Source organism: Stegostoma tigrinum, chromosome 9, assembly GCF_030684315.1.
Source record: "Stegostoma tigrinum isolate sSteTig4 chromosome 9, sSteTig4.hap1, whole genome shotgun sequence".
Lineage (NCBI taxonomy): Eukaryota > Metazoa > Chordata > Chondrichthyes > Orectolobiformes > Stegostomatidae > Stegostoma > Stegostoma tigrinum.
In genome coordinates this window covers 80,565,047-80,581,453 of record NC_081362.1, presented here as the reverse complement: position 1 = coordinate 80,581,453, position 16,407 = coordinate 80,565,047, and the positions used below count along the sequence as shown (strand labels likewise).

At 39.1% G+C, this 16,407-nt stretch overlaps 1 protein-coding gene across 9 annotated transcripts in view; it reads right to left on the bottom strand.

Annotated features, from left to right (window-relative positions):
* Positions 1-16,407, bottom strand: part of birc6 (baculoviral IAP repeat containing 6) — a 231,075-nt gene that overhangs the window by 167,944 nt on the left and 46,724 nt on the right. For all 9 annotated transcript variants that reach the window (XM_048536940.2, XM_048536945.2, XM_048536946.2 and 6 more), the window contains exons 10-12: positions 14,108-15,505; positions 5,698-5,847; positions 1,943-2,168 (exon numbers count right to left, since the gene is read on the bottom strand). In XM_048536940.2, the coding sequence (XP_048392897.1) occupies positions 1,943-2,168; positions 5,698-5,847; positions 14,108-15,505 (1,774 nt within the window). The remainder of the gene's footprint in view (positions 1-1,942; positions 2,169-5,697; positions 5,848-14,107; positions 15,506-16,407) is intronic.

Genomic DNA, 16,407 nt, shown 5'->3' with positions numbered 1-16,407 from the left:
GCCCTCAGTGTTTCTGTTCCATCACAGCAACAATACCTGTATCAAAAGTAGTTTAGAAGCAAAACCAAAAATGTTGCCAAGGCAAGTGACAGAATATTGTGAGATAGCCAAAAACTTGGATGACATGGGCTTCATGGAGGAGTGGGAGGGATTTCATGCAGGAATTCTAAAGCTTATACACAAGTATATAAACTGCAGGACACAGGATAGGTGGATGCAAACAGTGTTAACTGCCAGGGCCAGTGCCTTCAGGGAGGTCCTCTTGGGCAGTACAGTTTCTCTCCCAAGTGGCAACCAATCAAGAGCCCCTTTTATGCAAGCAACAGATAGAATCTGTGAGGAGCTTCAACTTCAAATCCAGACTCTCGTTCTTATTGTATTTGCTGGTAGGTTCACGAGTGTACTGGGTTTTGATCCTGACGGGGCGTGGGGTGGAAGAGGTGCCCCAGTGCAAGGCAAATCAGGATACCCTGGAGCTTACTGCCTGCTGCCACAGAGGCAACAGTTGTACTGGAAGCTTACAAAGGAGACAGAATTTTCGTAAATCCATTCATTAAAGAAACACTCAAATGACTTGGGGTAGAATCACATCAAATCACTCAGGTAATGCATTCCTTGAAAATTATGTGCAATCTCTCATTTAAGGCTGCCTGAATTGCTTAAGCTGAGGAGCTACAACATGGGAAAATGCATTGAATGTTGCTGCAACAAACACAGTCATTTGCTAAACTTAAATCTTGGCTTGGATTGGATTGAGATCCGACAAACAGTGAATAGTGTATTATCTACCTGATTAAAATAATGCAGCCTTATACAATGGAAACACATTAACTATGAACTCATGAGTCCACAGCTGATATGTTAGAGAGATCGCATTTTTTTTAAGTGTAGAAGTGTCTGTTAGTTATTTTGACAACAACTTTTGTTGCTAACTTATGCCCTAATGTGCCAAATTAAATATTGGGATGTCTAGGAAATCAATATTTTTTCTTGTGTTATCACTTTAATTTTAATGGGGGGGCGGTTAATAATTGAGGATTTTGATGATTTTTTTTCTACTTGTGTTTCAAAATATACCACTGGTCAATTCAAAAACAGAGGCAACTGTATTAAGTGATTGCACCATCTATCACAGTATGCTATAAAGCCCAAAGCACATAATAAATGTACTTGATGGAAGCTGTTGAGAGCTAAAAATGGGGGTGGGGGTCAGATTAAAAAGGGCCTGCAGGAGAAGCACCTGGGCCCATGACTTCTTGGGTACTGTATGGTTATAAAAGGAAGGTCAAAAAAATTTCTGCAATTAGATATATAAAAATAAAATTTCTAAGAGCTTTACAGCGCTGAAGATTTTAACATTACAAAAGCAAAAGGCCATGGAAGGGTCAGGATTTTAAATTTGAAACTCTGGGAAAGCAGATACCAATATCAATCAGTAAGAGCAGAATCCTGTGGTACAAAATTCGGACAATGTTGAATAGGACAGCTGGAAGAACACTAGTTTACGTGAAGCTGCAGATAACGAAATAGGGATAAGGACTTCAGTACAGATGGGGTAGGCAGAATGGAGATGGGCAATATTATCTAAGTAGAAGGGGATACGTCTTTGCAGTGAAAAGTAGTGAATCAGTTAGTACAATGAAGTTGCAAAATCAGGTGTGCTCTGAGATGGTCCTGGAGAATAGAAATTTGCAGAAAGGATATAGGGCTTGCGATGGTTGATGGCAGGGCCAGGACAATGGCTTCGATCTCTGACTGGAAGAAACTGCATTTCAGCAATGCTGCTTTCTGACAATAGTGGTATGCAGTAATTCAAAACATTTAAATGGTACTGAACAATATAACTTAAGCATTATTCAAGAGTGGGTTCAATTTATTTTCATTTTACAGATTGCAAAGTCAAATAGATTTGCTCAAACTTGACTAATGTGCTTTGCTGTACCTGTCTGATTGTAGTTTCCACGTGCGAGTATGCTGAGCTGCATCTCCATGGTGCTGTTGGTGCAGGTGTTGTGGATGTCGCCTCTGCTGTTGCTCCTGCTGAACCTCCACCCAACAGGGAGGGACAGTGGCTGAAAATCGTGGGGTCAAAGTCTCAAATCGAGTGAGTTCTACCAATGATGTCAATACTTCTGCAGTGAAAGGCTGGTCCACCAACAAATCAACCCCTGGAATCAAGAATGAATAGGTCAAATAAATTTAGCAGCATCTTTCCCCCGCTCCCATCCACAGGCAGACAGCCAGAGAGAGACTTTTATTTGTTTCATGAAATGTGGATGTTGCTAGCTGTTACCCATCCCTAATTGCCATCAAGATAAGGTGCCTTCTTCAGCCACTAAGTTCTATCACATTTTGGTATAATCGAATGGCTTGTTAGATCATTTGCTGGTTCAGAATCAACCTCATTGCTGAGAGTTGGAGTTACATATAGACCAAAACAGATAAGGATAGTCCATCTCATTCCCGAAGAGATCAGTGAACCTGATCGGTTTTTAAACAGTCTCCAACAGTTTAGTGCCAAAATCACTGTTTAACTGAATCTACAGTCAACAACAGTGATGGGATTTGAATTCATGTCTGCACAGCATAAACCTGGGCCTCTGGCAGTACCATGGTCTAATGAATAAGGCAACGGACTTTCGAATGGGCCATGATGATCTGGGCTGAAAGGTGACAAATGGAGTTTAATGCAGACAAGTGAGAGGTGATGCACTTTGGTAGGAGTAACCGGAAGGCAAAGTACTCGGCTAATGGTAAGATTCTTAGTAGTGTAGATGAGCAGAGAGATCTCGGTGTCCATGTACACAGATCCTTGGAAGCTGCCACCCAGGCTGACAGGGCTGTTAAGAAGGCATACAGTGTTTTAGCTTTTAGTAATAGAGAGATCGAGTTCCAGAACCAAGAGGTCATGCTACAGCTGTACAAAACTCTGGTGCGGCCGCACTTGGAGTGTTGTGTACAGTTCTGGTCACCGCATTATAAGAAGGATGTGGAAGCTTTGGAAAGGGTGCAGAGGAGATTTACTAGGATGTTGCCTGGTATGGAAGGAAGGTCTTACGAGGAAAGGCTGAGGGACTTGAGGCTGTTTTCATTAGAGAGAAGAAGGTTGAGAGGCGACTTAATTGAAACATATAAAATAATCAGAGGGTTAGATAGGGTGGATAGGGAGAGCCTTTTCCCTAGGATGGTGACGGCGAGCACAGCTTTAAATTGAGGGGTGAAAGATATAGGACAGATGTCAGAGGTAGTTTCTTTACTCAGAGAGTAGTAAGGGAATGGAACGCTTTGCCTGCAACAGTAGTAGATTCGCCAACTTTAGGTACATTTAAGTCGTCATTGGATAAGCATATGGACGTACATGGAATAGTGTAGGCTAGATGGGCTTCAGATCGGTATGACAGGTCGGCACAACATCGAGGGCCGAAGGGCCTGTACTGTGCTGTAATGTTCTATGTTCTATATATGATTGCAAGCTCAATTCCTGCAATTGCATAATGGTATCAGTTGTGGCTTAGTTAGAAGGACTCTTCCCTCTGTACCATAAAGTTATGGTTTAAAGTCCCATACCAGAGTCTAGAGCAGTAAATCTATGACACTGCTCAAGTAAAGAGGCTTGGTACACTGACAAAGGCAGAGTTTTTCAGATGAGATGTCAATCATATTTCTTATAGGTCTCTTGTGGTACAGGGGTGGTGTCTCTACCCTTCAGCCAGAGGCTCAAGTTCAAGTCCCATCTTCTAGGTGTGTTGTTACATATCTGGACAAGTTTGACTAAAAATATCGGACTTCTGGATGGTATCACCATTACGCCACCATCTCTCCTGGATGGGCTGGCTATGACAGCCTAAATAGCACTTTAGCCCAGAATCATTCTGAATTACCACATGCAGTGCCATTAAAAAAAACACATCCTCCCAAACTTCAAGAAACATAGATATTTTTTCCCTCCGAAGAGAATCATTCCAATATACATTGAAAAACGTCAAACAAGTCAGCTTCATGCAGTCACAATCTTGTTCAATCCTACTGACTCAATGTCACATACTGTTCCCAATGTACCGTCATAACAGTACAACTGACTGCAAGGAATGAAATTAAATCTCAATGTATAATCCCAAGGTGAATACTTTCATTTCTGATATACTCCAAATTTGCTTCAATGTTTAGGAATTTCCAATTAGTAACCATATACAACTGGAAAATGTTCATTTTTTTAATTAAAGCAATGAATCTTTGAGTAAAATCTAATTAAGTTTGACTTATGAAAGTCCCAAGAGCACATGATTATGGATTCTAATTATCTCACTTTCAAAGTAAATTTACAGCTTAATGAAAATTCCAAAAAAAGTATCTTGAAGTAATGCTGTTTTGTTATTGAAGGCAGAGTTTGTAGATGTGCATTTTGATGAACATCACAACGAGTGTTTCTAAAATAGGATGCAGAAATGTCACTTTTGCGAAAATATGGCAAAAAGGTAAAGTTGCTGATACACCACCTCTGAAACTTCAGTACAAGCAAGAGGCTTACTCTAATTTCATTTGGTTATTTTAAAAAGTTGTGTATTTAGGAAGATTATTAAGTTTGCTTACTGTACAAGAATGTGACTATTACAAAGATAAACTCAATGAGCACACAGAAACAAAGCAGGGAATAATACTGACAGCACTTTCCCAAAATGGCAGCGTACAAATTACTGAGTAAACACCTTGAACATTTTAAATGAATTGTCAGTCCTCAGTGAAAACAAGCTTCTGCCACCCAACTCAAAAAGATTTCAAACGGGCAAGCAGTAAATTTTCAGTTGCTTCCAGCACCACCTTTCAACAGTATGCATGGGTACAGGCAGAGACACATTCATCGAGATCTGTGTCTCGGAACAGCAATTCTACTGTCTTCAGTGTGGCAATTTGTACCACAATAATTCATCAAAAAGAAAACTCCACACTCTGGCTTAAAGAGCAGTGGAGACTGGGTCAATGAACATATTAAAGGCCATGCTGGGCAAATTTTTGATCCACAAAGGAGTAAAACGCCATTAAACACAGGAAGAAAAGTGGAGTTAAGGTCACATCAGAACAGCTACAATCTATTGAATAGCAGACCAAGCAGGATAAGCCACACTCACGCTCCTATTTTTAGGACCACCAGCATTCTCTGTGCAGATTGCTAACAATAAACGGATGTTTCAATTGCTTTGAACTTGTTCTCTGTTATGAAAAGTTTGCAGTTTTTTCCCCCTCCAAAATCAAGCCTGTGGTTCATCCATTCTTGTACCCTCCTAAAGCTGGGTCCATTCCACAAATTTCTCCAATTGTCACTTCTTACAAGATCACAAATTCACCAAATAAAATGCTGTTGCCTGAAATCTTTACCATGTCCCTCAAACAGCTCACTGCAGTTTACATTTAAATCAACTATGACAAGCACAGATAATTCTGTAGGAAAACTGAGATTGCCAGGTGAAACAGCAAACTCCAAAAAACACTTATGAGAAGAACAATTTATCTTTGATAACACTGACTAAGCAGAAAATGTTGGTCTAGACAGAGGAATTCTGCAGACCAGCTTTCTCCAATGCAACCTCATCTTATTTGGATAACTAAGCACCATCTCAAAAAGGAGCAAAAGAATAAAATTATGAACAAAGGACAAGCAAGGCAAATACCTATCGACTTTCCAGATATTGACATTCTCACCTGTAATTCCAGGACTGGATGGGTTAGATGTGTGTCTGCTTCCCTCAGATAACTGATCTACTCCTTTAGGAAGGTTGCCGTCCACAAATATATCTGTTTCATCTGCATCTTCACCAGTCCCGCCAATCTGGAGGAAATGAAGTTCTCCACCTTTTATTTTAGAAAAAAAGAATTTTATCACAGCACATTCCTCAGTTCCCATTCCCAGCAGTGTCAAATTAGTTTGACCTGCAGACAACTTTTTACTGGAAACATTCACAGTTGTTCCTCAATCATCCTATTTGAACATATACACAAGTATAATATGCAAATCTGCTATTAAGGATTAATTTTAATCCCAATTAATTTTGTACCAAATGCCCATTCCATAAAGATTATGATCACTACGTACTTGATGACAACGATCATCAATTTTCAAAAATGCACTTCAAATAACCCTTCCGATGGTAAATAATTTTTTAATTCCAGCCTACTGATTCGTTTATATTTTATGATTAATTATATTACAGCAAAACAAAGACGATTACAGGTTAAGAGTCACAGTCATAAAGCATGGTAACAGACCCTTTGGTCCAACAAGTCCATGTGAACCACAATCCCAAACACCTGCCTGCTCGTGGCCCATAACTCTCCAAAATCTTTCCTATTCACATACTTATCCAAATATTTTTTAAGACATGGTAATTGTGCTCGCAACCACCACATCCTCTGCAAGTTCATTCCACATGCAAACTACCTTCTGTGTAAAAAATTTGCCCCTTGTCTTTTTTAAAATCTCTCTCCTCTCACCTTAAAGATATGCTCCCTAGCCTTGAAATCCCTTATCCTGTAGAAAAGACAACTATCATTGACACTATCTATAGCCCTCATTATTTTATAAACTTCTATAAAGGTTGCCTCTCAATCTCCCATACTCTGATGATAAAAGTTCCAACCTTTCATTGCAACTCAAACCTTCCATACTGACAACATCCTGGTAAACCTCTTCTGAACCCTCTCCAGTTTAATAATATCCTTCTATTAACTGGGTGACCAAAAATGGACACAGTATTGCAAATTTCTTTACTGTCTAGATTCAGGTTAAGAACTCAATCTTCATTCCATTTCATTATAAGCATAAAACAAGCACAGATGGTACCTAACTTGCGTCTCTACAGCTGCAATTTAGCATCCAGGCAAAATTATATTCTTGTTGATTATATACTAGCAATATATACTTCATGTTTACAGCATCTAACAATGTTGGTTCTTCAAACTGATTATCCAAACTACCCTTTCTAAATGAGCCACAAAAGAGCCAGACTACCATTCTCTCAAACATCATCAAATCCAAACGCACCACCATCATATTCTAATGTGTAACTCCCTCTAAGGGAAATTGACATGTTTTTCCAAGAGTGTACTAAGTAGCAATGACAATTTTCAAAACAGGAATTAATTCCAGTCACATGCTCATTTATCAAAGGAGTGAGTCATTGCACGGACCAAGCTCTTTGAGTGGTTGTAATAATGTTCTAGCGCCTTTTGGGCCTAACCACAGTTAACAGAAATGCTAGTCACAAGAATCTGAAGAGATTACTACTTTGATCAATCTCAGTCTAGGCTGAAATGGGTGGCACTGCACAAACTGCCCATAATCCAATGTGAAAGAATTACTTCGATTTTTACTCTTCATGCAATCCTAAGCAACTAATTTTCACAAGGGGAATTCTCATGCAAAAACTGCTTCATTGGAATTTTTTGATAAATAAATCTATTATTTCATTCTTTTGGTACTTGAAACATACCTGTCTCAGATACCATGTAAAAATAAATTAAAGGACTCTTGATGTGCTACCAAATTCCAACACAATTTATTTTCATTGTATTGGAGCAAATAGATTTCTTTTTGATTCATTCACATACAGGATGTGGGCATTGCTGGCAAGGCCAACATTTATTGTCCATCACTAATTTGCCGTTGAAAAGATGATATAAGCTGCCTGCTTGAAATCATATTGCCCTCGAAGTGTGGGAACACCCATAAATGCCATTAGGGAGCTTCAGAGTTTAAAACCAGCAAAAATAAACGGAGGTGATATAGTTCTAAGTCAGGAAGGTGTGTGGCTTGGAGGGGAACATGCAGAGTGTGTGTTCTCATCCATCTGTTGCCCTTTTTCTTCTTGGTAGTAAGGGTGGGTTTGAAAGAGCCTGCGTGTGTATCTGCAGTGCATCTTGTAGATGATACACACTGCTGCCACTGTGCATAAGTGGTGAAAGAAGTGAATACGGAGTGGTGGCTGGGGTGCCAAACGAGCAGGCTTCTTTGTCCTGGATAAATATCAAGCATCTCAAGTATTGCTGGATAGTCAAGGAGCGGGAAACCATCTCGACTTGTTTATGCTCTATTGTCCAGCAGTGTCCATCTCCTTCTCCAATCATCATTCACCCTGCTTTTTACAGTGAAAAAAAGTTAAAGAAACTTAAAAATGTTTCCAAACGCAAGTCTGAAAACAAAAGTAACCTGCAGCAAATTATTTCACATCAACCCCACTTCTTTTTCCAGAACATTCTGATTTCCTTTAAGCCAGGGTTCCCCAAATTATGGGCTCCTGAACTCAGACAAAGATGGGTGCATTTAGCTGAGACCTGTCTATATACCTTTGTGGGCTCTTTGTGCCCTCTTACCAACTCACTCTCTTGCCTATCTTTACCAATTTAGCTACCATACCTTTGGTCCCTTCATCCAAATCATTCAAATAAACTGGAGCAGCTTAGGTCCCTGTACCAACCCCCTAAGCACATCACACAGCAAAAGATTTCAACATTCATATATGGAGCAAATTGTACAAACAAGGACATAAACACTGAAGCAAAAGTTGTTGGAACGTTTGCTCTGTTTTCTATAGAACTTACAGAACAGTTGCAAGCTGCTGTGAAAATTTTGTGAGCTCTGACAGAAATCTGACAATTAAATCATTTATCAAGTTCCCTTCCTTGTCAGACCATGTGGGCACTTGATCATTGTCCCACCGTCCTGTAAACAGATCAGGTTTTGCACTCTTCCTTCTTTTCTTGAGACACATGCTGCCACTTTACATTCTTCTCCAACACATCTAATAGAACAAGCTACCCCTAGTTTGTCCATCACCATTCCTTATAGTGACATCCTTATCTTCTGCACTGAACGTTCAATGCATGCAGCACAATGAGGGGGCAGGAATTTCTAATCTTGGAAAGTAAGATCAGAAATTCAAACCAAAAATGTGCATAAGTATTTTACTTTCTGGAACTACAGCAGCACAAGGTGGAATGCAGGAAAGGTAGTGAGAAACAAGCCACGGCACATTACTGTACAATTTCCTGAGGGCAGGTGATTTGTCACCATTCCACAATGGAAACAGCTACAAATTTACAGCGATTTGGAGAAATAAGAACCAGTCAATATAAATCACTCAAGTAAAAATGATCACATTGCACAAATCAAACTTAATTCCTTGTAAAACAGGCTTCATGGACACAGGCAATCTTATAAGATTAAACAAAATAATGTTTTTAAGAAGATTGTCGATAACTTCCTGTATAATGCTGAGAAAAATGATTAAGACTGATGAAATGGATTGGAAATTAGCTAGGTGGATTTAAAGCAAGAGCCACAGCAGCTAGGACACGACAAGATAAATGGATGAAAGATAAAGTGGGAAGCTGGATGAACACAGCAGGCCCAGCAGCATCTCAGGAGCACAAAAGCTGACGTTTCGGGTCTAGACCCTTCATCAGACAGGGGGATGGGGAGAGGGTTCTGGAATAAATAAAGAGGTGGAGGCGGACTGAAGATGGATAGAGGACAAGGATGGGTGGAGAGTGTAGGTGGGGAGATGGGGAGGGGATAGGTCAGTCCGGGGAGGACGGACAGGTCAAGGAGGGGGGATGAGGTTACTAGGTGGGACATGAAGGTGCAGCTTGAGCTGCAAGGAGGGGATAGGTGAGAGGAAAAACAGGTTAGGGAGGCAGGGATGAGCTGGGCTGGTTTTGGGATGCAGTGGGGGGAGGGGACGAGCTGGGCTGGCTTTGGGATGCAGGGTTTTGAAAAGTGTCTCAGAAATTCCACTGTTCTTCAATGAAATTAAAGTAGAAGAACGTTATCCACAGCAAGGAAGTGCGCTGATGCCACTTGGTAAATACCCAGCTCAAAACCAAAACACAATTAAGAGGGATCTTGCTTTTTAGCATTAATGGCTAACGTAATGCTTGACAGATTTTCTTATGAAACATGCAAATATATCGCACAAAAGGAGTAAGAAACGAAGGAACATGTCGACACAAAGATGGCTGATGGCAAAAGCTTTCAGTCAAGACATACAAGAATGGATGGGGTTACACATTAAGGGCTAAAGAAGAAATCTGGTTAATCATTGTATCATGACCAGAATCAAAGTCAATACGTATCAATCTATGCATCAGAAAGCCAGCTGTTATGTACTGCACTTGTAAATTCATCTGCAGAAAACTGTCACCTGTGCTCAAGCAGAAAAATTTAGAAAGTTCCATCCTGTATTTCAGAAATACCCCGATAATTTATAGATTGTGCCATTTCAGGGCACAATGGCACAATCTGTGGAACACATGAGAAAACAACGCAGAAATGAATATACATAGGCAAAGAGAAGAAAATCACATATGAACAAACGCAGGCCATGAGGCTCCACCAATCAATAAAATCATGAATGATCTGATTTTAACCTCATTTTATTCCTGCATATCTTTGATCTTTCATTCCCTTGGTAAACAATAATCTCTCTACTCTGCCTCTGAACTGTTTAAAGATTCTGCATCAACTGCCTTTTGAGGAAGGGAATTCCAAAGACTCTCAAACCTCAGAAAAAATGTTTCCTCACATGTCTTAAACAAGCAAATCTTATTTTTAAACTTTAACCTCAAGTTCTAGACTCTACAAAAGGAAACATCTTTTCCATTGTCAAGAATCTCAGGATTACCTTTCAATCAAATCACCTCTTACTCTTCGTAATTCCACAAGATACAATCCTAGCCTCCAACTGCTGAAGTCCCCTTCAAATCTTGTATTTCAATTAAATCACCTAACTCTAAATCTGAATCCCAGCAAAAAAAACAGCCTGTCTAGTTTTTTTTTCCTCCTCATAAGGCAATCCAGGTATAACACCTCCTGACTGCTTCTAATGTATGACCATCCTTCGAGAAGTACAATGACCTGTACTATATGAAGCAATCCAGACATGGTCTTGCTAGTGTCCTGTATAACTGCAGCATAACCTCGCTCTTCTTTTATTCAATTCCCCTCACAATAATATGACATTCTACTAATTGTCCTAATTACATGCTGTACCTGTATATTACTTTTCTGCAATTCAGATTTTGCCACTCTGAAATCTGCCACTATTTATGTAACATGCTTCTTTTTTATTCTTTCCGCTTAATTGGACAATTTCCCACCTTTCCACATTGTACTCCATTTGCCAGATCTTTGCCCATTCACTAAACTTATCTATACATATTTGTAGCTTCTTTATGCCCTCTACCCAACTCACTGTCCTACCTATCTTTACAAATTTAACTGCCATACCTTTGGTCCCTTCATCCAAATCATTTATATAAATTGAAGGAGCTTAGGCCCCAACACCAACCTCCTGAGGCATGCCACAGGTGACATTTTGCCAGTAGAAAAAGACCCATTTAGTCATCTTCCATCCCTGTTACCCCAACACCATGAGCTTTTAATTTACACAATAACCTTTGATATGGTACTTTATCAAATGCCTTCTGAAAATGTAAGTAGAATGCATGCATTGGTTTCCCTTTATCTACAAATTACTTTTTTAAAGACATCCAATAAATTACTTAAACATGTTTTCCTTTTGACAGAACCACGTTGCCTCTACCCGATTACCTTTAACTTTCCAAGTGCCCAGTTATAACTTTTCTTAATGATAACTTCCAACATTGTCCCCGTGACATGTTCAGCTAACTGGTCTGTTGTTTCCCGCTTTCTACCTCCTTTCTTTTTTGAATAAATGAGTTACATTAGTTGTTTTCCAATCTAAAGGAACCTTTCCTGAATCTAATGAGCTTTTAAAAATTAAAACCAATGCGTCAACTATCTCATTGGCTACTTCTTCTAAAATGCTAGGATGAAATCCATTAGGATCTGTGGACTTGTGAACATGAAGCTCCAACACTTAGTACTACTTCCCCAATAACTATAATTTTGAGTTCCTCACTCCCTTTCAATTCCTGTCTTACAACTATTTCGGGGATGCTACTTGGATTTTCTTTGGTAAAGCCTGACACAAAATTTCTGTTCAATTTGTCTGCCATCTTCCTATCCTCCATTACTGATCTCCCAGGCTCAGTTTCAATATGACCTGATAACTTTGTTAACGGTTTTCTAGTTTTATATATTTTTGTCAAACTTTCTCCCAATTTTCCATTCTTACTACTCTATTAATAATTCATTACTTGTTTCTTTAGACTGTCCAATCTTCTGAGCTGCCACCTATTTTTTCAGAATTAAATGCCTTTTCTTTGAGTGTGTTATATTTGACTTTTTCTATAAATTTAACTGGAGGTGGCATTTCTGTCCCTCTGAATTTTTATTTGTTGAAATGTATCTATACTGCACTTTCTGGAATATCCCGTTAAATATTTTCCACTACATCCTTAACCTTAATTGCCAGTTCACTTTTGTTAGCTGTTTTCAAGCCCTCCTAATAGCCCTTGTTTAAACTAAAAAGTCACCTTGGACCGAGGCAAATTGCATGTAAAATTCAATTATATGATGGTCATTGCTACCCAGGAGCCCTTTCAATAAGAGGTCAGTGATTAATCCAATTTCATTGGTCAAAACCTGATCCAGCATATAGTCTGCTCTCTATCTGAAGCAATGATATGTTGGTCTGAAAAACTGCACTGAAAACATTAAATGAATGCTATCTAAACACAACAAGATACACTTCGAGTCCTTCTCACCGGGTGTTCGGAGAATTTAATATGGAGATAGAGTCGGGAAAAGGCCAAGAATGATTTTTTCAGGTAAAACTTTAATTCTTGCCCAATCAACAGTATCTGAGGTGGGGTGGGGAGAACTGGCTTCAACAACAGTATCTACAGAATCATTAATTGGCATCCCTCAAAGTAATAAGCCATCTAATTCCACTGCTAGGGAAATGAAGTGGAGATAGGGTATGTAAAGAAAGAGGAAGACAGGCTGATAAGGAAACAAATCAATCATATTCGCACTAATCCAGGAAGCCATCAATTCAAGCTACAGAGGCTTAAGTATAAACTTATGGCCATCAGGAGAAAAATACAAATTTGGGGGTCCTGGGGTAAATGTGCCCTGTTTTTGTTCTAAAATTAGAAAGAACTTCAAACCAAATAAAGAGTCAAAAACCTCTATGTAAACATGCAAATTAAAACAGTAATTTGACTCAGAGGGCTTAGAAGATTGTTATGATTAAACTCTCTCAAATTTAAAGCAGAGCTGCGAAATTCTTTTGACAATAACTCCATTTGGAGTTAGCAATTCAACAAGAACTTCAAGCTCAAGGAACAGAGTGTGTTTTGGCATTTAGCTTTATTTTTAAAGACCTATTTTTTTCACTGAATCGTGTGTTGAAAGAATGGACAGTGAAGCCATGTCCACCATTTAAAAATTAGAGGTGGGAATTTTCAGAAGACTGAGGGAGAAGAACTTCAATGCTTGCTGCCTGTCACATCTTTGCAAAACGGAGAGATAAGATCCAGTTAAGAAACAGAGAGTGATTTTAGTTGTTTTTTTTCTGGAATGACTGCAGTTCTTCAGAAAGCATGCTATTAAGTACATATATATGAGCAGTATGATGTCAATTATATGAGGAAATCAATATTGGATAGTTCGGAGTATTAGTTGTCTTCATGCAGCATTAAATCAATTATTTTCGTCTGTTACAGTAAAAGTCTTAAATCCCGAAATCTTGTTGGGCGATTTGTTTAAGTTGGTCATCGGGAATTTAAATATTTCTCTCAAATGACTTCTGATATCTCTGTAGAGATGATAAAATTAATAAGCCAGATATTTGCTGCTGTTGTAACAGGAAAAACATGGTTAGCTTCAAAGGATATGTAAAATGCCAATTCACTCACCTCAAACACCCTGCATTAATGATAGTGTATCTTAACAGAATTGTATAACAAGCTTTCAACTGCTTGTAAAATGCAGTTTGACAACACAGATGCCCAATTATGGAAAAGCGTGCTCTTACAAACATTATAAAAATTACACCAAATGGGTAAAAATTCACAAGAGAATCATTAGATACAGAAAACATTTCAAATCAAAAGTTGAAAACTTCAGAGTCTTGCTTTTTAAACAATTACATTTTTTTAAGACAAAGGATGAGTGAAGCTTTCTTACCATCGGTGCAAGCACAAAGTCTGTCTGTTCCAGAGCAGTACACCACTGAGATAAAAGGGTCTAGTTCATTACTGCTCTCTTTCCTAGGTGGCTCCACATTAGCCAGAGTTTCAAAGTTTGAGAGATCTAAAATTTTAATAAATCCTCCCTGAGTAGTGACTACTAAGTGCCCCAGATTAGATGCGTTAGATTTCTTTTCCCTCACAATTCCGTTTTTTGAAGTCAAAGTTGCTTCATCTATTAATTCCTCACAATCGTCTTCTTTATTATCCAACACATCTGGTGGAAGTAATATTAGTGAGGTAACCGCGTCTTGTGGATCTTTGATATGCTGGACTTTGACAGGTTGCTCTTCTAAAGTTACTATCCTTGTGCTGTAATTAATCTTATAAAGCAGAAGATAACCACCACTCAGAGTTCTTTCCTCAGGCTGAATTATAAGTGGGCTTTTTGTGTCAGTTGGTGACTCTTCCTGAAGAAATCCAATATCTGCATTAATCCCTATAGTTAGGTTTGATTCTAAATCTCCTTTACTTCTATTACACAGTGCAGAGTTCAACTTATTTAAATTATTCAAGGCCTCTACTTGACTTATTGCACTCAAGGGTGTAACAGGACAAGTCCGCAGTCCTATCAAAAGATGAATTCCGTCAGCACAGGGCGTGATAGAATCAACATGGAGGCTTTCCTCTTCAGCAAACTTTGGCAGCCGCAGGCAATGGGCTAGGGCACCAGGTTTTGGAACCAATGAACTCCATTTTTCAGAGTCTACAGAGGCAAGGTTAGCTGCAGCATCAGCAAACTGCTGAATGTAAGTCATAGGAGGATCCTGCAATAAGAGTTGTTCCTGACTATCTAATTCCATTTCTATTATCTGTGGAACGGTGAAGCCTTCATCGTGTAAACTTTTATTCACAAGATTGTTCATTTGTGCAAAAACTTTATTTGCCTTTTCATCAGATTCTTTAATGCTATAAAGCAACAATAAAGGCAAGGTCCTTCTTACTGATGGTGAACTCAGTTCTGAGTTACTACAGGATTCATTGTCCACTGTCACTTGCTCAGACACATTTTCACCTTGAGTCCTGCTTAAAGAGTCCAAAGATCTCCGTGACTGACTACTAATAGGAGAAGCAGCAGCAGATTTGTAAGATAATAAAACTCCTGCTAATAAACATGGATAGGGAATGTTTTGCTGCTCAGCATGTTTTTCCTTAGATTTTTCACTCTTATTGTTGACAGTGGATGTGTTTCCACCCAGTTCCTCCAGATCTTTAACTGTGTCCTCAATTACATTTGCCACTATCTCCCACTGACGCTTTTCAGGCTGCTGAAGAATACTCAATGTAGTTACATCTATGCTGACATCCAAGTTGCACTCCTTCTGTGATGTGTGTCCTAATAAAAATAAGATAAACATTTTAGAATATTAAAATGAAAAGTCTGATGATTCAACATAACTGTGACTATCGCCCAAACAGTGAACTATCACATTATTTCATTCTTCAAATCTGGTATTAACATGATTTCTGAAGACTTTTGTCCCTATAGTAGAAATCATGTAATTCCACTAATAGCAGCAGTTGACAACACATGTCCAATTATTCAGTAAAATGTGCATCACGTACTTTCACTGCCTGATATTTCTGTGGCCAATAAAATTAATTCTGCATGTTCATAATGTATGAAATGCAGCTGCAAACTTTCACATAGCAAGTTGTCACGAACAGCAACATGATAAATGATCAGATAATGATACAGATCAGAACATCCATGCCCTTCTTTGACCAGTGTTATGGAATCCGTTTTATCCACCTGAGGACCTTGAGCCTTGTACTGTCTCATCAAAAAGCTGGCAATGTCAATACAGAGCATGCCTTCTTCAAGGCTTCCCTATTGTGTCAGCCTGGAATTTGTGCCCAAGTCTGGGAAATGGGCTCAAACACACACTCCAACTTTAGGATGCGTGCACTACTAACGGTCACTTCTGACACCTTAGGTCATGGGATAAAGTTGGGTGTAGATTCTCAAAGTACATGGTGTAGAGTTGGATGAACAGAGGGCCGAGCAGCATCAGAGGTGCAGGAAAGCTGATGTTTCGGGCCTAAGGCCCACACTGCTTAGTCGGCTGTGTTCATCCTGCTCTACACCTTGTTATCTCAGATTCTCCGGTATCTGCAGTTCCCACTATCTCTGTAGATTCTCAATGTGTGGAGTAAAACACATCAGCTTGGTCCCATTGATAACCACAAAGTTTGACATGATCAAGAAAGTTGTGACTGTTGCTTAGGTTCCTAATT